At 38.0% G+C, this 25,380-nt stretch overlaps 2 protein-coding genes and 1 non-coding gene across 3 annotated transcripts; all 3 read left to right on the top strand.

Annotated features, from left to right (window-relative positions):
- Positions 1-10,009: 10,009 nt before the first annotated feature.
- Positions 10,010-11,611, top strand: LOC140233284 (large neutral amino acids transporter small subunit 1-like). Its single transcript, XM_072313392.1, has 2 exons — positions 10,010-10,616; positions 11,481-11,611. Exons 1-2 carry the CDS (start codon positions 10,010-10,012, stop codon positions 11,609-11,611), a joined length of 738 nt encoding a protein of 245 aa, XP_072169493.1.
- A 1,284-nt stretch (positions 11,612-12,895) lies between these two features.
- On the top strand, positions 12,896-22,000 carry LOC140233283 (cystine/glutamate transporter-like). Its single transcript, XM_072313391.1, has 8 exons — positions 12,896-12,993; positions 14,124-14,168; positions 16,698-16,821; positions 17,890-17,993; positions 18,465-18,561; positions 19,363-19,509; positions 21,192-21,366; positions 21,927-22,000. Exons 1-8 carry the CDS (start codon positions 12,953-12,955, stop codon positions 21,998-22,000), a joined length of 807 nt encoding a protein of 268 aa, XP_072169492.1. The 5' UTR covers positions 12,896-12,952.
- A 2,993-nt stretch (positions 22,001-24,993) lies between these two features.
- On the top strand, positions 24,994-25,066 carry Trnat-ggu (transfer RNA threonine (anticodon GGU)). The gene has a single exon. It is a non-coding gene; the product is annotated as a tRNA-Thr (tRNA).
- The last annotated feature ends 314 nt before the right edge of the window (positions 25,067-25,380 follow it).

The following is a 25,380-nucleotide window of genomic DNA, read 5'->3' as shown; positions in this document are numbered from 1 at the left end:
CATGATATCATGATATGAAAATTTTCATACATAGAGTCCTTGACGGATCTTGAGATGCCCTCATCTTCTAGAGTAATTCACAAAATTTACCTGCTATATGCTTCTCTTGTAAATTCCTCTTTTCCATATAAAATAAAATTGTATTGCTTGCTTGTTTATTTATTATTTTATCCAAAAACAAAGTTGATATTGTTATAATTGTATCCATGTTTTGTTGAAACGTATGTGATTCAAAGTTCCTAAAATATTAATGTACTTATGTAAGCGTTATGTGTATATTGCTTTATATTACTTTATGTGGAAAATAAAATTACTTGAATTGAATTGAACTTCTGTCCACTGTGAAGGTAGTCTCTTCTTGTCATTCATTTCACCCTTACTTACCTTTCCTCTTTCCCTCATTACAAGAGAGATGTCTCGTGTTTGTTAGTATGTCTGTATGTGTGTACTTCGTCCTTGTCTTACTTTACTTTCTTTGCCTCGTTTTATCAGTTATGTAACTAAAGTTTGTTTGTTTTGTTTGAGGGGACTGCAGACTATATACAGCTCTGCTTTCCCCCTACATTTCCATCCATTTTTTTCTGTCCTTGACTTGAAATTATGAAATAGTTTTATGTATCGACTGTGGTTCATTGTTTGTTTTTCGTTGCATGATTGTATCATTTAGTACATATGTGTATAAATTCAAATTAATGTTGTAATCATATGTGTTGGAAATGAACCAAATGAAACAAACGAAACGGAACGAAACTATTGCTGTGGTAGCAAACATAAATATGAATTGTTGACGATGATGATAATGATAACGTTGGTAATCTATGCATATTGAATGTAACGAACATTCACAATCAAAGATTATACTGTATATTGATACAGCAATTAATTTGAAGTACAGTTATTGAAGCAGAACAGTAGCAGTAGTAAGAAGTAGTAGTAGTAGTAGTAGTAGTAGTAGTAGTAGTAGTAGTAGTAGTAGTAGTAGTAGTAGTAGTAGTAGTATATAGTAGAAGTAAGTAGTAATATCGTAACAAGGGAGATAGTAGCTATATGTGGTCGCATTTCCACATGGCAACAGCAGTGGTATACTATGTAGTATATGATAACACTGTTTATACTGACGCTATCATCAGTGACAGGTATATGGTATACTTGGTATGGTATACATCTGTGTTATTGGCAGAAGCTAGAGTGGTATTGGTGGAAGACAAAACCTTTCTCGAGTGGTAGGGAGCCACTCTGTGATACGGGATGTTGAGGTTAGTCGCAGAAACAAACTGGAAGACGTTAGGCCCTCTAGGGTTATTGATGCATGAACTTTGCGAACTTTTGTGAGCTATACCTTTTGACCAGCATATAGATATTTTACTACACACTCTCTTCTGTTTAACGCGTTAAGTAACATGCAAAGGAAGAAATCAATGACTGAAATTCTTACGTGGAGACATTCATTGCATGATGAATAGACTTCCTTTGAGCTTTCTATTGATCTGCATATTTCTGATACTTGATACGGCCGAACCCGTTTGATTGATCACACGAATCATATCGAAAGGTGCATCTTTGTAGACAGGGGTGCCAAGTTGTAAAAAAATAATAATAATAATAATGAAAATAAAGAATAAATAAACACAGGTACAACACAATAGTGGAAAAGCATGTAAAGGTTAAGACAAGATAAAACTCTACACAATTAAGTTTTTGAAATATTTCATTTTGTTTGAATGAGCATTGGGCTCATAACAAAGTTTACACAAGCTATATATCCAATCTTGGTTGACAAACGTATAGTACATGTACTCTTGAAGTCAAACCTCGTGTCTGACTCCGTGCGGAAAAGTATCTCAGGAATAAACAGACGGAATAAAATGTTGACAAATCGACAAAAGCCAGCTCTTTTACAGAGAACGGATCGGAAAATGACGAATAATGCAATTCCGCCCTTTCATTTGATACATAGGGCAGCAACGCTGTGAAATTGCCGTATCGCATGATCACTTTAATACTCACCAGACTTAGCCGCCTTCGATGCAAAGCCGAGCATTTCACGGTATACATCCACGTAAGCTCCCGTACGAGTCTGCTGACTGATAAATGACGAGTCTGTTATGAAATTGTTCCATTAGTCGCCCGAGCTTCTGCCACGCGATCACGCTTTGCGCGCGGGGAGTTCAGTCGGGAGTTACCCCGTTGCTCAAACTTTGAACCCCGGGGACAAATCCCCTTCCCTCGCGCGTCCCAAAAATAGCGCGACGCAAGTTTCCGCGAGAGAGCATTCATATACGCCTGTACGTGACCGATCGCACTTAGATTTAAAAGCAATTTTCTCCGATTTATATCAGATTTCTTCAACGGAGTGAAAAGCTACCTTTAGGTCATCTTCTTTGCCCTAATTGAGCTGTGTGTCACTTTTAATTTCCCACCCGTAAATAAAGTAACTTTAACGTTTGAGAAGAAAGAGGTTTTCACTCTGGGAATGAATTGGGAACGAATTTTGCGCCTCCTGCTTTCCATTTCGTTAGCAGTAATACCTTGAAAGCGACGTCACACTCCCTTACAACAAGTCTGTGACAAGGTATATAAAAGAATTTATGAAACTGTAGGAATCCCCCATCTTCACCCCCTCCCCCTCAAGCTGCGCATCGTGCAAAGAACATGATTTGCGTTCTATGTGACGTCATCAAAACTGGGAGAACCCGCGTTTCCTGCAGGCGAGATAACTTTTGTTATTTCATCTTCATGTTGAAGAGGGAGGGGGTTAGAGATTGCATGTAAGATGGATACTACACAAGGTATGCTGTCCAGTTCAGATTTACAATGGAGTGAAACCTTTAAAAGTTCTACCCCTGTCACTGAACATACGTCATTGCAATGTTCATGATATCTTTTGCATCCGAGTTGAGGTTAAAATAGAAACTTTCACAAATAAAGAGCATCACATGTGTGTTTATGAAATGCAACAAGACGTCAGCCTCTTCCCTACTTATAGAGAATGCATCAATGTTTGGAGCAAGGGGCTATATCCATTTCTTGTCTTCATGTACACAACGTGTATCTGTGCCCCTCCGCAAAGCATTTTGTTCTCAGTTAGAATCCCTGTATAAGTTTACCGAAGTATCTGACGATTTCAAACGATTCTGGTAGGCCTACCAACATTTTTGTCGCGTTTATGTTTTGCATGAATACAGAGCAATTCACGGGAAAGTCACTGAGTGCGATATTTCGCAGGAGCAAGAATAAAGTGAACATCTGCGAATCATGCTGAAAGGAAACAATGTAGCAAAACAAGACATGTTAGGTGAACTTCACGACTACGTTCAAAGTATTGTATAGGAGAAAAAACACTATTTCGATAGGAAATGTCTAAACGATTTAACTGAAAAATGAAATGACTTTGTTTCTGAAGAACGACTCACTTTTACCTGTAAAGTGATAAAGATAAAGGTAAATATATCAGAAAATGTTGTCATCTAAAGGTTTATTATGAAGTTAATTATTTAGCATCAATTTTCTCTGTCAGGCCCATGATTAATGCAATTAAGGATGGGTTATAGAATCATCCTACCAATAATGCGAAGCATCACAAGCGATGTGTAATATAATGTGATTTTTTTTAAACGAAAATGGAACATTTTGAACATTATTATATAAATTTAAGCAACGCGTGTGAAAATACAAAATATTAAAGCACGTATTTCATACACGGATGATCATGGTGGTATCATTGTAACGTTTATCTCGACGAACTTTAAGTTTCTCTTCCTGACTTCACATACACACACACACACACAAACGCACACACTCTCCAAATCTTTTCCCCTTCTTTTATCACAATGTTTATGCTCTTAATTTATTCCTCGTATTTTTTTTTTTTTGGGGGGGGGGTGTCTCTGTAATCCACCCTAAATTAATGAATAAACTTCAAAAGAAAGAGAAAAAAATATTCCCCACAGAACGGTACAAAAACAACAAAAATGGATAAGAAATGAGGAAGGTATGACATTTTGAAACTTCACATTTTTTTCGGAAAACACTTCTTGACCAGTCGTTATGAATATTCAAATCAGCAAGTTGACAATGTCATGTTCTCACAATTTCTTATTCATTTCGTATACAGAAATGACAAAAATATCACATTTCAGCTGTTTTATATAAAACTTGCCTAAAAAACTACCCAAAATATAAAGAGCCGTGATGTTAACTCTGACATATCTTGGTATGGGAACATGTTTTTCCTTGATTTAGCTAAAAATAGAAATTTTTCAGAATTTCATGTATAACAAAACATGAAAATCGTGAGAGTATAACATAATCAACTCGCTCATTTGAATATTCATAACGACTGGTCAAGAAATGTTTTCCGAAAAATTTGAAAATTCAAAGTGACATATCTTCCCTATTTCTTATCCGATTTTTGTCATTTTTGTGTAGGGAATATTTTTCTCTTTCTTTTGAAGTTTATATGTTTTGGGGTGGATTTCTTCTTTAAAGCTAGAGAAGAGTATGATAAACGAAACGCAAATCTATGCATATCACTCGGTAGATAACTGCTGTAGGTTTATACGTAACCTTTGCTAATTTCTGGGAGAGTTGCATTGCTTTATCATCGCAATGATTATAGAACTGGGAGCATGTTAAACCGTAGTTCGAAGACGCACTACAAACGTTGGAGTTACACTCAACCCTTTCAGATCTACAACTGTCAAGTAACACAGATGCCCGTGAGCTTGGAGCTACAATTGTATCTAACGCAGAGAGGATAGTTAAACCATTGTCGCTAGCGGCACTTGTAAGCACCCAGCCCAGTAGGCTATCACTTCGCAAGGTGGATCGTGCGGTTCGGGCACTGATCTCTATTAGTACTCGGGTCATACCGATGCGTTGCGCTTACTCATCAGCGCGGAGAACGTCCGGCTGTGTCGAACCGAAATTGAGAGCTTCCGCACTGAAAACGTCTTTCATCTCTCCTCCTCTCTCCCTCCCTCTCTCTCTCTCTCTCTCTCTCCCTCTCTCTCTCTATTCACCTCTATCCCACCCCACCCCCTCTCTCTCTCTCTCCCTTTCTCTCTCCATACAGAACACTTGTCTTGAGTCATTAATATGTTTGTTTTAATTTGTGTTTTTCACCATTATCTTTAACAAAATCGTGTCGAGAAAAGGAGTGTTCTTGAATGGTATTATATGGAGATGTAGGTGCGAAATCAGACAAGAAAAAAACATCATAAAGGTGTTTTTAGACAGTTGAACTAAAAGCAGACATCTTGATCACGCGACCGTGGCAAGCCTCTTAGCTTATATTGGACACAAACATACAAACACAGGGTCATCACAATTTGCAAGAGGGAATAAATCGTAATATGCGTTTAAAAAAAAGAGAAAGTTATTACAACTTGAGTTGTGTCTGAAAGAATGTGTCTAGATAATGTTTTATGGTGTGCAAAGAATGCTTATCTATGAACATGGAACGGTTGAGCTCCGGGATTGAGCTCCCCTTAAGTTTCGTCACGCTTGCCTCAAGCGAACTACAATGTACTTTTTGCAAATCACAGATGGGGTGTGTGCTGCCCTCACTGTTCGCTCCTTTATCACCCTCTAAACCGGGAAGGGGGAGGGGGTAAAGAGTATAGAAGCTGCTGCCTTCTATATTCTTTGGGAAGGGTACTCTTCAGCAACGGAGCATCCACGCCTTAAAGTGGATAATGCTCTCGAGACTTATCACTATGTAGAATCAAAGATACAATACAATGAATTCAGGAGGAGAATACCAACTCGGGATCATCCCAAGAGACCGACACCCACGAGTCATACGGTCCACGAGACCGACATCAAAATAGGACCATGAGTCATACAACCCACGAGTTTTACGGCTCAAGAGTCATACATGGCCCATGAGTTCCACACTACGCAGAAAGGCTCACGAGACCGACACTACGCAAAGAAAGCCCACGAGACCGACATCACGCAAAAAAAAAAAAAAAAAAAAAAAAAAAGGCTCACGAGACCGACAGAAGGCAAAAGAGGTTAACAAGACCGACACTGGGCAAAGAAAGCTCACGAGATAGACACTATAGGCAAAGAAGGCTCACGAGACCGACACTACGCAAAGAAGGCTCAAGAGACCGACAGGATGAACAGCGCCATCTACATGTCAGTGTAAGTATGTACCTGTACAAGGTGTTCCATGAAGGGGGGAACTTACATACTAGCGGGTGTAATTTCGTCACGCTATCGAACGAGAGATTTTAACAAATTGAGGCGAATTTCGGTTACAAACCGCTTTTTTTCTAATCAACCTAGCATACTTGAATCATGCCCAAAGAAGGGTAAGATGCGGTATCAACTTTTATTCTGTCACACCTCCAGCAGTCATGATTCTTTTTTCCGATAATCCCACTATAGACTATAAGTGACCGAAGGTAGATTTTTCTTCTATTTTTTTTTTTTTTTTTGGGGGGGGGGGGAGGGGGAGTAAGAATTCCGAAAACGGGTCAAATATTTAACATGCAAACGACGGTGTGTTGGCATGTGTAAAATTAATGTGGAAAGATCTGACGCACATTATTACTGATTTTGTTTATTTTTTCCATAAACACACACGCAAACACAATTCAAGATCATGAACATTATCAGGGAGTGAGGGAGAGCAACTGACGGGGTAGCACCCTAGCAACTCTATTTTTCAATATCTCATTTATCTTCCTTATGCCATTATCTAGACAACCTAAACGACATTATCTGGACACCTTATACAATTAATTGATCTATAGGTGGCGCTCTTCATCTCATCGGTCTCGTGGACTTTCTTTGCAGAGTATCGGTCTCGTGAGCCATGTTTGCGTAGTGTCGGTCTCGTGGGCTTTGTTTGCGTAGCATCGGTCTCGTGAGCCTTTTCTACGTATAAGTGTCGAACTCATGCATGGGCTGTATGACTCGTGGGCTGGATGACTTGTGGGCTGTATAACTCGTGGGCTGTATGACTTGTGGGTGTCGGTCTCGTCACGTGCACCCACCAACTCGATAAGTACTACTTTATTATTGTATCATGATAAAACCTGAGATGTGTAAACTTTATGTATTTGACATAAACTGTTGGAATGTGAAGGAAGCTTTCGAGATGAATTTTGTTTTACAGTTTATTTTACCCAAACTCTAAAACATAAGTTGCTGGTTAATTTGTTGTTGTTATTTTAAAGATCGAAAGAAGAGAGAGAGAGAGAAATGGGGCCCTATACAAATAATTTGCCCCAGACAGCACTTATAACATAAAACAAACATTATAGATCTTAAAGAGATATAAACAAGAATTAATTTCAAATATTTTCATGATGGCGCAAAATATCAACTTCAGGTATAAAACATTATCAGCAAGCCAGTTCTTCATAGATAGACGAAAGCTTTAACAAACCACAGACACAATATGAGACATAAAGCAGATCATCATATTTACATTAAAGTTTGATGAGGTCGGAGGGAATCGTTCCACACGTTAAGAAGCTTCTTCTTCTTTTTTTTTTTTTTTTTTTTTTTTTTTTTTTTTTTTTTTTTTACAAAGAACCAGCAGAAAATTCAAGAACTGAGTTTATACCAAGTTCTGATAATTGTACCTGGTAAGAGAATTAAATTTCAGGAGCAAGGCAATAAAAATAATAGTTTCACGTTGATCTTCCTGGGAACATGAAAGTCCATTAGATTGTACTAAGTGCTAAAAACTGGCGAAGCAAAAAAAAAAAAAAAAAATCGACATCAAACCATCAACTGATTTTGAATAATTCTACTGCAGTGTATGTACCGCATACAAATACATTTTACATTTTAAAATCTATATACACTATCTTTTTTTATAATTCGTTTGTTGAAATCAGTAATGCTGCTGGAGTGTGTAACAGAAATAAGCAGATCATTGTACTATAATATGCTGCCATGATATTGAAACGTTTTGTATAGCAGTGGCAACACTGGACAGCCTACCCTCAATAAAAAACAGACTGCGTCGATATGATTGATAATATGAATGACTTTCACAGATGGTGAGACAACCGCAGTTTCTATAACTCGTCTCATAAATGCCCGATGTTTATGATGCATGTACTTCTGCGCATAAACCAGTGCTAGAGAGTTGTGGGGTGATGTCATCTGATTGTATGTTATTATGACGGAAATATCCATCTTCCCTGAAAAGATGTGCAACTCCTTAATGTCCAATTGATGCCTGAGTTAAAGGAAACATCCCCCATGCTGCTTGGGTGATTTCGCTCTGTTTATTGATGTCAAATTCACTTCATTTCCCTTGGAGATTAAAGGGATCCTATAGTTTTGGTTGAGACTAATTTCAGGTTTCTAACATTTTTTGGTGGGATAAAGAGAAACCTCTCCTGAAATCTGAAAGAGCATGTAATTCTATAAGTAAACCAATGTTTATTTGATGAAAATTGGTTTTGAAATGGCTGAGATATTCAAGAAAGAGCGATTCTAATAAAGTGTGGGACCCACACTTTATTATGATCGCTTTGCTTTACTTTGTTTTTGGATGACTCTGTCATTCCAAACCCGATTTTCATCAAAACTTTGAATTATTCCTCTTATAATGGTGTTTTCTGTACTATATCATAAGTGTTTTGTGTTTTTTTTTTTTGGTATCTCGCAAAAAGTTAAAAGCCCAAATCTCATCTCCACCAATACTGTACTATCCCTTTAAATACTCTTGTCCATTATGCCCAGAGAGAACGCGAGAGAATGAGAGAGAGGGAAGGGGGGGGGGGGGGAGAAACAGATGAAAGGATAGGAGTGAGGCTACCACGATGACGAATCGGGAGGCGTCCGATATGCATCTATTCAAATGAACTCCCTACACAAGAGGGATGAGAAGGCCCGGTTTGATGGTAGAATCTTCCTCTGCAAAGCTTATTTCATATTACAATCAGTTGTTATTTTGATACCGTAAATATAGGGGAAAAGAAACCCAGGGTAAACAAAGTAAAAAAACAAAGTACACTTTACATATTGGTGCTCAATTATTGTCTGGTTTGATCACCCTGCTATGAACAAACATAATTATTTGCTTCAAAATGGGTTTGAAAGCTGTAGTCTGTGAATAAACGATCTGCGCGAATTATTCAACTATACAGAAAACAAACGCAGTTGTTAATCAAGTTTGAAAAAAAAAACTGTTACACTTTGGTTGCACTGAAGATCCCACTCACAACATAGGAGTCCGTTTCGCAAGGTATAAAAACAACAACAACAATTTCTCTACAACTTCTAAATACATTAGCCTTTTTCAAAGACCCCAATGCAATGCGAACACCCTAAACCGCGCGCGTCAGCTTGGAGTTTCCATTCCTGTTTTGCGTGGCTACATCCAACTCGCTTGTTTTGACATGTAATATTTATACGAAGGGACTTCTTACAAAGACTAATGTTATGCTCTTGCTGCTCACTTGCCCTCCTCTCACTCGACGTTTAAATACTTTCTGCGACCGTATTCTAGGCGAAGTTCACATTTTGTCCAACCTTCTGATCCCTTCCCATCCCTCTGGACGTCTTTCTCTCTATTTGTCGGCCTTTGGAAGTTGTGAAAGAGAACATTCAGCGTGAGAAAAAGAATGAGAGAGGGAGATACGGGAAAGATGACGGGATGGAAGAGACAGGCAGATAGATAGAGAAAGGAAGAAAGGAGGAGAGAGAGGGAGACAGAAATCCCAAGACTCATTATTCTCAAGACTGGTATCCGATCCCATCTCTAGAATGCCACACATCGATGCGCAGATGTTTCTCATTACAAATCGTCAGACTGTTCCCAAGGTGCGCCTGCGCCGATCTTTATGTCTTGAACTCATCAGCAGCAGACGATAAGGGCAGCATGACTTCGCTATATTTGGAACAATCAAATGTTTTGCTGGGTTGGAGTAGACTGGAGAAATAGCTAGCTCCTCGAGTGGATGTTGGAATTTACGGGATTCAACATTCTGTGAAGTGTGGTGACAAAATACAGAAAAGGTATTAACTTGGAATCATGCCACAACATTCCTTAAGTCGATCATCTTTGTCTTCCAGTTTTCGTCGTTGTCGAAACAACAATGCCACGACATCGACCATCGACATCGATCTCGTAGGAAATGAATACGTTGAAAACCAAACCAATGATGTGGACGTTTCGAGGGAGAGTCCTCTTGGTTCGAACTCAGCAAGGGTTGGTCTTACAATCCAAAGACACTTTGGATCCCTACACTGCGTGTGCGTTGTACTCGGAGTGTGTGTTAGCTTCGGTTCCCTCTTCTCCGTACGGCAGATCCTGGTGCACTCAGGCGGCCTCGTTCCCGCACTCTTGGTATGGCTATCCGCTGGTGCCATGATGTTCGTCGGGGCCCAGTGCTACGCCGAGCTCGCGACCTCCGTGGCGAAGACCGGCGGGGATTTCATCTTCCTCTTCCACGCTCTGCCCGTCAAGATGCCAGCTTTCATGCAGGTTTGGATGGGCCTTGTCATGGGCTCGGGCACTGCCATCTCGGTGCTAGGCAAACTAGCAGCGGCCCACCTGTTAGCGCTGGTATGCAACAGGTGCGGTGACGAGACGGACCACACTGCCACTGAAATCAAACTTATTGCGGGCCTTTTAATATGTGAGTCGCCGGTACATCAATTCTTTAAGAAATCATTGCTCTCAAACGATTAAAAACACACGCCTGATGATACTTCTTTGTGTTTCTGTATACACATCAATTGAATTCAATTCAATTACACTTGTACATCTAACATAAGGTGATATGCAAGGTATACATTTGACAGACAATAATATTATTGAACAATTTGTAAAAAGTATGATACAAACATAATTCTATACGATATATCTACATGCGTGTTTTTGTTTTATTTAGAAAATGTTCTGATTGTCATATAAGATAATTACCTATACGTAATTGATTATGTCACTGAAAAAAGATGTTATGTTATTATGATGCATCATTTTTCTGTAGAATGCCTTGTTTTAAAAAAATATGTTATTTTAATTGGTATTGCCGGAGTTTAGATGGTGATATTGTATGCGTTTGAAGGAAAGTTTACATGATTTAATGATTGAATAAATCTGCGTTAGTCCAAGAATATGATTTATGAAAAATGCCAATTTACAATTATGATCTTTAGCCCAGGTGAAATCGCTGCTAAGATAGAACTTAGGCACCACGCACACTGCTACTCCGAATGAATGCGATCAAGACAGAATACATTAATTATAGTAACTAAAAAAAAAACCAAAAAAAAAGCACTTTTTCCACATTTGATCTGCAGCACCACGTAAACTGATATACTCCCAGCCCAATGGATGCAATAAAAACGGAATGTATTATTACAAATAAAAGAAAAGTTACAGTGAATTTGAATCGTCAGTCAGTGTAAATTCGAAGAGGATGCAGAGAATTATTATAGGGAGATGCCGTTGATTCATGATTCTTGATTTTGATTTGTGCTGCCATGGTTACCAACAGGTGTGCTCATGGCCGTTCATTGCCGCAGCACGCTGCTCGCCGCCTGGCTGCAAGTTATACTCACCTTCATGAAACTCGCATCATTCGTGGCTATTATTGTCTTGGGATTCGTCGACCTAGCTTCGGGTTAGCTGATCAGACTTGTCTTTTGAGGTCATCTACATACACACATTTATTGACTATGCAGAAATACATTTTTCATGCTGTGTAACAATGTTGAATTAGTTATTTGTATACATTATCTTCAAACATAAAAATACAAATATATATATATATATGTATATATATATATAAAGTAAATAAATAGATAAATACATGCACACACACACACACACACACACACACACACACATATATACATATATATATATATATATTACACAAGATGTTTCAAGCAGGTTTAACCTAGTTTTCGCCGAGTGTATCGGGTTAAATTTTTTGAAAATAGCTCATCTGAGCAAGACATTATAAACAAGTAGGAGAGTTTTTTTTTTGTTTCTTTTGACGCTGAACTTGAGTGTGATTTTAGTTTAGTCAACTATTCAGTGATTCATGAAGTACATTAAAACCTTTTGAATAATCTTATATATCTTTTCATTAAATTATCACCATATCATCATCAGAATAGTAAAAGATTTATCAAAATCGAAAAGGAAATAAGAAAGTTTTGAATTTCTTAATCTTAGGTATTTTTAAAAAGTGGTAATCTATCAAGACCATAAAACATACGAGCATCTTAAATAGGCCTAATGATGTCATCACCTTACAAGTTTCTCATAGACCTGCAAAAAAAAAAATCTTAACGAAGTTAACTTCTTTTTCTTACGTGAAGTTATGTAGGAATGTGTTACATCCATTCCATTGCATTAAAATGTTTATTGCGGTCTTTTTATAATCAAAAGTGATTGCTGAAAGTAGGAAAAAAGTTATACAGTAGTTGCTAGATCATGAACCCAGATTGTGATTTTTATGATATTTTGTGGACGGACCAAATGGAAGAGTATATATTAGTCTAGTGAGGGATACCATAGTGGTGTTGACTCCTGTGCTGTGTGTGATTAGGCCCAACGTCACTATTAGTATTGGCACGTTGAACTATAAAATCCACTACAAAGCACCTTCCATTCTGCTTGTCTAACCTTATACTCAGTGTAACTGGAATAGTAGTGTGCAATTGCCTGTTTAGGCGTCTCAAAACGTGTGAGTGAGTGTGTGTTTTGTTGCAAGAATTATGTAAAGGCGCAATAATCAATCAAATTGTAAGATAGAGTTTTGAAATGTGCTTTTATAGGATTTATTGAATCTACTTGTAACTAGGATTGTTATGTGTTATCAAATATGTTATATTTGTAAGGCCTAGTTTGATTGATCTGATAATGAAATGAATGTACATTGTATTAAATTGACCAGGCAGGTTGTCGAACCTTCAGTACAACGCGTGGCACCCGCCCTCAAACGGTCAACCAAATGTAATGATCGCCTTCGCAGTGGCCTCAATGTCCTATTCGGGATGGTAAGTAAGTATAAGATGGTAAGTTTTATTCGTATCGTTGTGTTTGTTTCTTTATTTTTCATCTTCTTTTACTACCTTTTTACCGGGGTGGAGACTTTTGTTTGTTTGCTTGTTTGCCTCTGTTGTTGTTGTTTTTATCACCGAAATCGAGAAAAAGATATAAGAAAACAAAATAGGGCCTACACTCCAGAAATCACTTTCTCAGAGAAGGGATTGACTGAGCAATCTTTGTGAGTGTGAGTGTGTGTGTGTGTGTGTGTGTATGTGTGTGTGTGTGTGTATGTGTGTGTGTGTGTGTGTGTGTGTGCTGTTGTTGTTGTTGTCGTCGTTGTCTTCTCCTCAGTCATACTGCATGTGACTGGAAGTAGAAATTCATAGATACAGAATTAGTTGAATTTCTCGTCTGCATTCAAAATTCACTCCAATGTTCTATTGTTATTGTCCACGTCCTTCTTTTTTTTTTTTGGGGGGGGGATTTTTGAATTGTTTGTTTCTTCCTTTATGTTGTAAATATTATGTTTAAAGTTTAGACTCCGATGATATGCTGGCATTGATGCCTGTTTCTACGAGTTTGCTTCTTTATTGGATTCAGTTCAGACTTCTATTCGTCAGTTAACCAAACTATATTATGACATACTAATTGTCTCTGGGAACAATATTGATATATTATTATAAAGATTGAAATGCCTCAAACAAACATTGATGATTTAATCGCTGATGCTCTTCTGAGTTTAGATTATCCACCTTTCTGACTTGGTTACAAATACCTAACCTTTACATCATAAGTTGAAAAAGTAAGCAAACTTAACTTTTCGCTTCTATAAACAAATGGATTTTGAAAAAAAAAAACTTTAGACAGAAAATTATTACTCTAATGCTTGCAGCCAAGTCGGCAAATTCCTTAACCATTTGTGTATTGGCACATAAACCCGAAATCGTTGTATACACCCTGTCCAAAGCCCCTGGCACAAAAAGAGTTAAGTGAATGGGCGAAGGGATTTCGAAAGTCAAGCTAATTGGGCAAATGGTATACACATCATTCAAGAGGCATACAAAATAAAATATACCTACATTTACGTTGTACTTATTTTTACCTAATGTCGTGACTCTCTTCCTTATTTCCTCCTTAGGCAGAGCCTTGCTTTCATAACAGAAGAAATCAAATCTCCAGAAAAGTGAGTTTGTTTGAAGTGATGCATTCAATCCATCTGCTTAAAATATCAGTAATTTCTGGTCTTTCTTGAATACAACATTTTGGAGTATTCCCAAAATAAATAGTTTTGGAAGAGCTGAGTGCAGGTTGAATCTTGAACCTTGAAAGAGAAAGGGTATGAGACATAGAAAGGTGAATTGAAGACAAAAACAGAAGGATAATGGACGGTCGGACCGACGGGACAAAGAAACAAGCAAACAAACTACTGCAACAAAGGCCTAGTTCTGTAAATAATTTACAGGGTAAGGCATTGCAACTACAGCTCATACGACTTACACGTATAAGGTATAGGGCCTACACAGTAATACTATTAGTTTTCCCGTTCAATTTAGGCACTGGGATTTTCATTTTATCTAACGATGCGATCATACAATTTCAAGCGAATTTGTATGATCACCGAGATCAACACTGAAAAAGATTATTATTATTTCATTCAAATAAATCTAATCGGCATGCAATATCATGATTTTCTCACATAAACGGGTGATAAGCGCGTTCAAAAAATTGAAAATGCACATGAGACGCATTCAAATTCACACCATGCAGCACCGTTTCGATGAAGGTGAAGGAATTGAAATGCATAAAGCATTTACAGCATTTGGGCAATGGTTTTCGTTACTTTTATAGCATCTCTTCATCTGTTTGAATGGATTTATGCACACTTAATGAGCCTTGAAATGGGACATTTGCCTTGCAGTGAAATTTCCCATTCCTCTATAAACCGTCATCGAAACAATAGCTCGTATAACGCCACTTTCATTATTATACGTATGCATTCATTTTATACGCGACTATGACTGCGGCTCTAATATGCAATGTACAGTGCGTACAAGAAAAGGTAATCCAGCCTTGGAGGGCTACTATTTTATTATTGTCAGCTATGGAGAGTGCAATGTTGGTTGTGAGGAAAGGGGAACTCCTCCTCTTTCCATTGATACCTAATTACGATTATTGTCAAGCATGACTGAGCACATGAACTTTAAAGACAACAATGACAAATTGCACTTTTTCCAAGTTTGCGTGTTATTGTGAAGGAACAACGCATGTCTCACTGCATAATATATGAGATCTGTCAATGAAAGTTGCCAAATAGGCCAGCCTGCACGACTGTAGATTCGTCTTTTAGGGTTTCTTCTAACGTTTTATGGTTCATAACCTTCAACATGGCCATGTTGTCGATAACTTGGTTCTTCCCATTAAGGAGAAACCATTATCCATTTTACTTTCTTCATATTGAAGACATGGTTTGTCACTGGGAGCTATGTGTTGAATATGAACACAGAAAAATGGACTGTGTGGGTTGGTCTCTGTGGGAGCGACCAAGTTATCTAACAAAAGGCCATGTTAAAGGTTATGGACCATAAAATATTAGGAGAAAACCTAAACACAAATCCTAAACACAAACTTGCATTCGTACAGGCTAGCCTATTTGACAACTTTTATTGACAGATCTCATCCATGCAGTGAGACATGCATTGTTCCTTCACAATAACATGCCAACTTGGAAAAAGTGCAATTTGTCATTGTTGTGTTTAAAGATCATGTGCTCAGTCATGCTTGACAATTGTCAACATAATTAGGTATCAATGGAAAGAAGAAGAGTTCCTCTTTCCTCACAACCAACATTTTGCTCTTCATAGCTGACAATTAGGAAATGGTAGACCTCCAAAGTCGGATTACCTTTTAATACGCTCTGTGTATCTCGAATCTTGAGAGAGTTATGTTGGCTGAAGCATTTGACTACCAGCAAGATTATAACCATGGAACTACTAAAGTAGTAGTTTTGTGGTTTAACTGTCGACACTCTTGAAAAAGAACAGGTGTACGACTGGGTCTATTGTAGCGCATAATGTGAATACGAGAGCGCTGATCAAAAAGCTATATACCCAAAGATATGGATGTCTACATGTAACAATAATGGTAATAACCATTCTGTAGATGTTTTATCCATACCGCCATGGGATAAAGTGAAGCTGAAAGAAAAGATCATAAAGAAGTAAAGACGAAATCATACAATTTAAAACTGCGAAAAGGAACATTTAACATGAGGAAATGCGGTAAGAACTGCAGAAATACATTTTTTTATGTTTATTGAATTCAAACGTATAGTAATTGGTGTGTGCCTATAAATGAAATTGAATTTGGTATCTTGAACGATCCTGGACGTCTATCCAGCTGGCGCGAAATTGAATGACAACTCCGCGTCGTTAAATTGGATGAATTTCTCCCTAATTTCCATGAAAAATAATCTAAAAGGAATGAATAAAAACGAAATTGAATGCTCAAAGAATGAAAATGAACCATGGGAGTAAAGTGTTGACGAAAATCGTTTGAATGCAAATCTGATGAAATTGGATGGGAAAACCGTTCATACAAAACACGTGATGTGTGAGTGTACTTGCAGGAAAATGGAGATCCACACGTCTCCTATATGTGTTATCCGTAAATCGGTGTGATTCTAATTAATGTCTATTTTACCTACTTTCCCCAGAACCATTCCACATACGATGTCCTTTTCGCTGATAGCAGCCATCGTACTATGCATCTTACTCAACGTAGCCTATGGGACACTTCTTACTCCCGACGAACTGCTTTCAAAGCAGCCAGTAATTGTGGTGAGATATTTCGTCCACATAGCAGACACGCAAATATACACACATACTGTAAAACATTTTAATATATATGCCCATTGTATGATTATGAAGTATATTATAGCTAAATTGTGAATTTCATTCTTTGTGCTCGCGTGTGTGGTTGTTGTGCTCATTTGAACGCGATACGTCGTGATAAGTGGTTTCACGCAAGACACATGAGATGTTAGTGTACTAAAGGTGAAAGGTTAAAGCTTCAAATCACCATGTACAGATTTAGTAGTGCAGATACTCCAACTCTCCCGTTTTCGACGGGAGGTCTCCCGCCGAAAGCCCATTTTTGCAAAATCTCCCGTTCTCCCGTTTGAGATCTGCCATCTGGTAGTGTATTTACAGGAAGAGGAGAAAGACGATATCAAGTCCCACTGTGCACATCACAATCACTTTTGACGATTACACAGTATGCACTTGTGATTGTATATTTTACGTTTATCATTTTAGGACAAGTTCACCTTCATAGAAATGTGGGTTTAGTGAATGTAGCATTATTAGTAGAACACATCAGGGAGAGTTTGAGGAAAATTGGGCAATCCGTTCAAAAGTTATGAATTTTTGAAGTTTCTGCTCAGTCACGACTGGATGAGAAGACTACTATGGCTTGTGATGTCACATGAGTACAACGATATAAAGAAAGATTAAAGAAAATTCAACATATTTCCATTTTCTCGCATAACGAAAGAACACTCAACTTCTCTCTCTCAGAAGGCAGGGGGAATAATATTACCCTTAATATACGTCAGTAACAAGTCGAAGAAATGTGCACTTTATTCAAAAAATAAAGTTTTGTGAACTTCTCTTTTTATTTTCCATATATCGTTGTACGCATGTGACATCATACACTGTAGTAGTCTTCTCATCCAGCAGTGACTGCGCAGATACTTCAAAAATTCATAACTTTTGAACGGATTGTCCGATTTTCCTCAAACTTTAACTGATGTGTTCTACTAATATTGCTGCATTCTCTCAATCCTTACGTATATGAAGGTGGACGCATGCAACCTGTATGATTATCATGCTTTCATCTTATCTCAGCTGATAGGTCAAAAGGTCCTCGGACGTTGGTCATATCTGGTGCATCTACCAATCCTGATTTGCGCCCTCTCCGACATGAATGTCCTCATTCTCTCTGTGTCAAGGTATCAAGTTGTGTATTTTAAAATATTATTATTGACAATAGGAACAGAAACTTTGATACAGCTTTGTATCTTCACTATAAATTCTTCTCTTCATTTATGTGTAAATGAGTTTACTGGATACATTAATTGAGCTTAGAAATCGTATCCGACACCCTAATCTATACTGAGAAAAGCGAAATTCGTACACGAATCGCACAATTCAGATAATACAGATCAAATAGGTCCCTACTATGTATATCAGTAAGCGCTCGTTTTGAATATTCACTAGGAGGGCATAAGGAAAGTCTGACATTAAACCGCAGGGGCATAGTTTCTTTGACACTATACTCGAGGCTTTAGTTCATGCTACGCAGTCGTAGTCAATAAAGACAACCCTATTTCGTCAACCAATCTGGACATCGAGATGCAGTGTTACTCGTGTATGAATAAGTATAATGTCCTTTGCAAACCACGACTTTGTAATCCGCACAGAATGTTTTTCTCAGCCGGTCGTGAGGGGCAGTCTCCCAGTCTCTGGTCTATGGTACACCTGAGGTATCTTACACCTCTTCCGGCTATTCTCGTTATGGTGAGTTGCTGTATTGTTGCCAGTTGCCAGACACCCACCAGAATTCTGCTACCAGAAGGCACTTGAAAGGAAAAACAAAATGTCGCAACAAATTCAACCACAAATCACCGATTTGAGAACGTTTCCGACAATTATAATGCTAAAGCTTGTATTGCGGTCTATGATTTCGCGTATTTTCCCAATCAAGAGTCTGTTTCACTATCACAGGTCAAGCCACAAAAGACGCATGCATATTCAAGAAAAAGGCAAAACTAACCACCTTTCAGAATAACTAGAATGTTTCGATTTGCCTAATCATTACTAATGACAATTAACATTCACTTCGATATCGCAAAAACGAACTTACTCTAGTTTATTGAATACTGCTGAAAAAAAGTGGATTAGGAATACGGAAATTCCTTTATCGACTCTGAATACTTCAAAATTATCGACAAGAAAATTAGTACAACTTTATTCTTACTCTTGGATGAATGATAATTAGCATGACGGTGTTAGAGAAGTTATGCAGCATTTCCGCTCATGTGATTTGTTTTCTTCTCCGTGATTATGCCCGTCTGTTTTCCTGTCTGTCTGTCTGTCTGTCTCTCTCTCTCTCTCTCTCCTCAATATTTAGAAAAGGTCATTAGTGAATGTCGCATGCTTCTGCAATTTTCAATGTGCTTTTTATGATTAATAAGACATAATAACACTCATATCACACCGTATGATAATGATAATAAAAACGCCAACAGATTATACAATACATACTGTAAAATGATTGCTTGGTCCCAACATTACAACAAATTAATGTTCATGCATCAGCTGCCGATCGCTCTGTTGCTCCTCTGCGTGGACGTCCAGCTGTTCCTGGCGACTCTCGGCCCCTTCCAGTGGCTGACAGGTGGCATCGTTGTGGTTATGGTGCTGGTCTACCGTGTGAAGTACCCGGATCTAACTAGACCCTTTAAGGTACTGGGTGAAACACTCGACTCCATGTATCAGTTGATTAGTAATAATAGTGATTATGTACAATGTCTTTATAATGTCTAGCCTGCACGCTATTGCCGGTTCTTTTTTACCAAAACTGTGTTTAACTATTGACTGTTTTGACTATGTTGACGATGGTCGTTTGGTTTGGTAAATAAACAATGCATTGGTTTCAATTCTTATGTCAGGGATAATGACTGGAAAAAAAATGTTCGTAAACCATTTTGTTCGAATTAAATGCCAACAGCTCTAACCTGTATAGGATCAACGACATACCCAAGGAAGATGGCATGGACAATATTGCGCGAAAATGGTGATTGGCGAGGGAAGAAATATTTAAGATTATCTAACCGAAAGTTTTGAAAAAGCTTGAGGGAGTTTGTGACGCCGTGCGACAGAATAACATCGCCTCAAGATAGTTTCTCAAATCCTGAAGTTAGAAACGTCTGTACATTCCCGACAGCAGAAGTCCTCATAATAAATTGTAGCATGTGGTATTGGTTCGCCAATGTACATGTACTTTGAAAGTAACGCATACCTGCAACTTGAATATTTTCGTCATTAACATACTAGTATTCATTTGACAGTATCACAAACAAGCCCACATTGTTGTGCTTGCAGTCGTTATACGTCCCATCACGCAGTGCGTACTGTACCCAAAATTCGTACCCTGATTAGTTTACGCACTGGGACATTCCTTTCACCTTTCCTGTGCACTAACCCGAAACTATTTTCCATCGGTGGTGGAACATTCCCAACAGTGTATTCTACCAGTGGGATGAGATCACAAATTGATCCGCTTTCACGCAATCATATTGCTGACTGGTATTTAACTAAGTAATGGGATATAATGTGATTGAAAGATGAACCGTATGGAAACGTCACTTTTCGTCATAATTTTGATCCATGCAGTGCATGGTATATGCCCTACTTTCCAAACAAGTTCTATAGACATGCAAAACTGACTCTTGTAAGAAGAAAACAAGTTTAGGACTATATCGCTCCTAATGTATTCTCCTAAGTTCATGAGAAATAAATAAAGACGACTTAATCTACCTCGGTTATTCGCATTCATAAGCGACATCTGGATTGAATAATGTCGTGATCTATTCGAATTCATTTTATGTCTATTTCTCTAGCGACTTCATTATGTTACACTTGCCTATTTTGAATGAAAATTTTAAGAAAAATTAATTGTACTTTGTTTGCGTGCTCTGTATTGTTTGCATGCAAATCAAGCAATGATTAAGCCGTAGCCCTTCTATTCATTGCATCGCTGATATGTTTTGGTGTACATTGTAAAGGCAATGAAGAAACTGTATTGCTGTATATTGTAAAGGCAATGAAGAACTTATTTTGTTAGCAACTAATGTTTATGTACAAATGGCACCAACAATGTATAAATACATATGTATGTGTATCAGCGTGTACAATGATATAATGCAGGAACCAGTAAATCAAATCAAATCAAATAAAAAATTTCGGTGTCCGGGAAGTTTGAAGCAGAAAGTCGACTTAGTATTATGTATCTTGGTTGTGGAGGATGGCAATGGTCCAATTAATGAGCATAGTCTGTATACATATTATCAATAATATATGTTGCCTTACTGTTGTTGGTGTTTTCTTCTGTCCTTTTCTGTTTGGTCTTTCTTCCCGATCCGTAGGTCCCGTTTGTATTCCCTGTCATCTTCGTGGCTTACTGTGTGTTCCTCACCGGGCTGGCCGTTTACAACAACCCGCGTGTCCTCGGCATTATTCTGGCATTGATAGTGCCTGCTTTCCCGCTTCAAATCTTCCTGATACGCCTCGGGAGGCCTCGGGCTTTCCTCCGGTTGGTCGGTGAGTATTAAACAGGGATATGCGCTGTTCGCTAAATGTGACTCCGTCTCCGTGTAATATAGAGAGAACCATATTGTCGGGAAATTTTGTTCATGATATCAGAATAATTTGGCTATTATTATCATATAAGCTGCCAAAAATAGATAGATAGATAGATCAAATAAATAAATAAGATAAGCAAAGAGCTCTGTTCCGTACTGACCAAAGTACACATTTCAGTTATTTTGCCGTCTCTAAAATTAGCTTTTCTACCCTACAGAAAAAAGAAATAAACATTCAGGAACAGTACCACTTGAAGACGAAATAAATAACGATAATAGCTTATTGTGGCGTGGGGTCTGTTGCTGGGTGCTGGCGAGCAGTATAATAGAGACATGGGACAGTACATATTACATCTCAACAGTGGCAATTGCTTGAAATAAGTTGAGAAATGAAATAGAGGTTTGTAATTGGGAATCACCAAAAGGTTACGATTTAGTGAATCACTGTGTGAAGAACCACACTGTTCTATGTTGAGGACAGTTGGACGTAAAAACAAGTCTTTTCTTGTTTCTTACCAGGTCGTTGTAACCGTTTCCTGCAAAAGCTTCTTTTGGTGGCAAAACCCGACAGTGTTGAGACCTTCGAGCTTTGACGGTGAGAAATGGGAACATTAACCATGCAGTCAAGCAGGAGGGAATTCACCAACCTTATACTACATTAAAGTACGGAGCTACAGATTATGTAATATATTGGATTACGCACAAAGGTTTACTGTGGTACAGCCAAAGTGGTGTTACAATCATGGTATATTGAGATGTGTCCTATTATTTGTTGTCACTGTGTCTTGACTTTACAATTATGAGAGTTACGAGGGGTTTTGAATCAAGCAACCATGTGAAACAAAACGACTTCGAAAGTCAACGAAGTCAAAAGATAAGTAGCTGATGTTATTTGTCCATTGTTCAATAGAAATCGCAATAGACTTGTAAATGTGCCTCCCCCCCCCCCCCCCCCCCCCCCCCCTTTAGAAGCAATGTGCACCATTTCGCAACGGATGTATACGATTTGGATCGACCAATCTGCAAAAAAAAAAAAAAAAAAAAAAATACTATATCTTGCCAAGCGTGCGGTACGAAGGAGAAGTAAAGATAGGAGCAAACTTCAGATTTTCAACAATCATTACATTGGGAAGTTATATTATTTTCGTTTGTGCGCGCTTTCGTACTCCACTAAAGTTGCAATCGTGTTCGTTTAGATGTTTATGAACCGAACGTGCAGTAAGACAATGCAAACGCACGTTTGTGAATAATACGACCTTGCATTTTCACACAACGAGCATGCTTGCAATAACACAGTGCTCTAGTTCTCTGTAACCGTCTTTTAGTGATGATGATGATGATGATGATGATGATGAGGAGGAGGAGGAGGAGGAGGAGGAGGAGGACGAGGACGAGGAGGAGGAGGATATAATGATATTTTCAAACATGCATATTGTGATATTATCACTGCTGGTATGACTCTTGAAATAATTGTTATGGTATTGGTATGGTATTGTTATGATTATCATCATCATTATTATTATTCTTGCCACCATCATCATTACTGCTATTGTGATCATTAGTAATATAGAGCGCAACTTATGCTAAGCTGGAATTTCCTAACATAAAGGGACTCTAATCACAACAATGAGAAAGGTAGCGATTAAGATAAGGGCTGCCTCATTACCCAAGGGGAATCTTATGAGATGTTAACAAGGTTTTGTGAATAAAATCTACCCACTTCTTCATACATCGTCAGGCATGGGAATCAAAAAGGTGTTACATTCGTAGACTCCGTACAGTGTAAAAATACCACTCAACGAGTATACTATCAGCAACTGGTAAGTTGTCACAATGCGAAAATCACGCATTGCCCAATGTTATCTGAAGTGCGTTTAATCGTGAAAATTGATGGATATAATTGGTAATCATGAGGTGTTAGAGTTTTACGAGTGCTTGCCTTACGCTTTCCTTTCGTTTTGCATTACTGTATATGTCCTGTCATGATATGCAGCTGACACTTTTCGCATGCTTTGCACAGGTGGTGTATAAAAACATTAATTTTAATGAATGTACAAGAGAAACAATAATGATTGTGTATACCAGAGAGTATTATACCATACGCTAGTTGCATGGAACCTAATTTTCCTGTTAAAAGAAATTACCCTTATCTTGGTTAATAAGCAAATACGAAAGACTTTCTATGTAGGGATGGGAAGAATGAAAGTAGATAAGTGTGTGATTTTTATTTGTGTCAATTTAAAAATTGAATCTCTCTTATAGCATGGTATCTTCCCTGTAAATGATGTACGTGTGCAGGGTCTACACAGTGTAGTTCATCCCCCATTAAGCTTGTATGTGGGTCGCCAACTACTGGGTTGTAAAGTTGTAATTCTACAGATATCATTTTGGATCTTAGTTTGTATCTTAGGGTAGAAAATAGTCTGTGGTTTTTTCTTACCACCTTGTTTTATAGCACAGATGCCTAATAAAAACAAACAAACAAACCAGAGTTACTTGAACCTTAGTTCAAATTATTTGTCGGCTCATGTGTGTCTGTCGGTGATTTCCTTGTACAATGTGAATTATTTGGAGTGATCTCTTTTGTGTGTAAATTGGCTGTAACGGTCACTTATAAATGTCTACTTGCATGGTTGTAAAGCTGCAATAAAAAAATTCAAACAGCCATTTCTTTTGAATAATAAAAAATCAACCAAACAAATAGGGAACCTCTCCTGAGCAATGCACTTCACCTTCATGACACAACCAAATTATTCAAAAAGCTTCAAGGATTGCTGCAGGTTGCTTGGGAATGCCCCCCCCCCAAAAAAAAAAAAAAAAATAAAAAAAAAAATGAGTATTTAGACCCGCCCTTTGGGCTCTCTGCACCACTGCCATTTGTATTCTGTACAAACTCTTATTTGTCCCTCCCTTTAATACTTATGATTCTTGCCAAGTTTGGTAAGAAAATCAGCCATTTGTTTAAAAAAAAGATGAAAATGTAGAAAATAATGAAATTAGCTAAGGTTGCAGATTTTGACCCCACCCAAGGGGCCATCAAATGGGGCAATACTATTCAAGCCATGATCCCATCCTTCCATTGGGGATTCCTGCCAAGTTTGGTCAAAATCCAGCCCCATCCCAACAACACCCATCCTCCTTTTCCAGAAGATAAAACTGACAACAAAAAAAAACATGAAAATGTGCTAATTTAGGATATTCAGGCTCTGCCTTCGGGCCCCCTAAATGGAGTTGTTCACCATTGTACAAACAATGATCCTCTCCCTCAATGAATCCTGTCAAGTTCAGTTAAAATCCACATATGTACCATTTTTCAATCAGAAGATTTTAAAAATCTGAACTACTTTTTGCAAGACGCACAGACAATGAACAACAGACGGTAAATTCAAATTCATGAAATTCTTCCGTCGAGATGTTTTCATTGCAACTGATTGACAAATTGCCCTACATCGACGTAAATAACAAGGCAATTTGTCAATCAGTTGCAATGAAAACATCTCGACGGAAGAATTTCATGAATTTGAATAACAAAGCAGTACCCGCTGCATGCTATAAGGATTAGAACCAACACTTGCTGTCGGGCGAAAGCTCGGTGGTCTAGTGGAGATGACGCCTGTCTGGTGATCAGGAGGTCGTAGGTTCGAATCCTGCTCGAGTATGTACGCCCATGATTTTTTATCATGGCTACTACTAAAACACTGATCAATTCAGTGCTTATTTACGTCGATGTAGGGCAATTTGTCAATCAGTTGCAAAGACGGTAAATTATTGCAATATGTACCTCACTTCACACTTTCTGCTACGTGTGGGGCGGGTTGACACCGGTGAGCTCCAAAAACAGACAGCCCTATCCCTTCAAAATGAAAAAAATAAACAAAATATCATATTACATGTACTAAATTATAAAGATGGGCTCAATCAAATTTCAGTTCATTTGTTTTAATAAAAAAAAAAACAGTTTAATTTTTATGAA

The sequence above is a fragment of the Diadema setosum genome, chromosome 9 (assembly GCF_964275005.1).
Source record: "Diadema setosum chromosome 9, eeDiaSeto1, whole genome shotgun sequence".
In the NCBI taxonomy this organism is placed as follows: Eukaryota; Metazoa; Echinodermata; class Echinoidea; order Diadematoida; family Diadematidae; genus Diadema; species Diadema setosum.
Note: the sequence above shows the minus strand (reverse complement) of the source record. Positions and strands in the feature narration are given on the sequence as shown.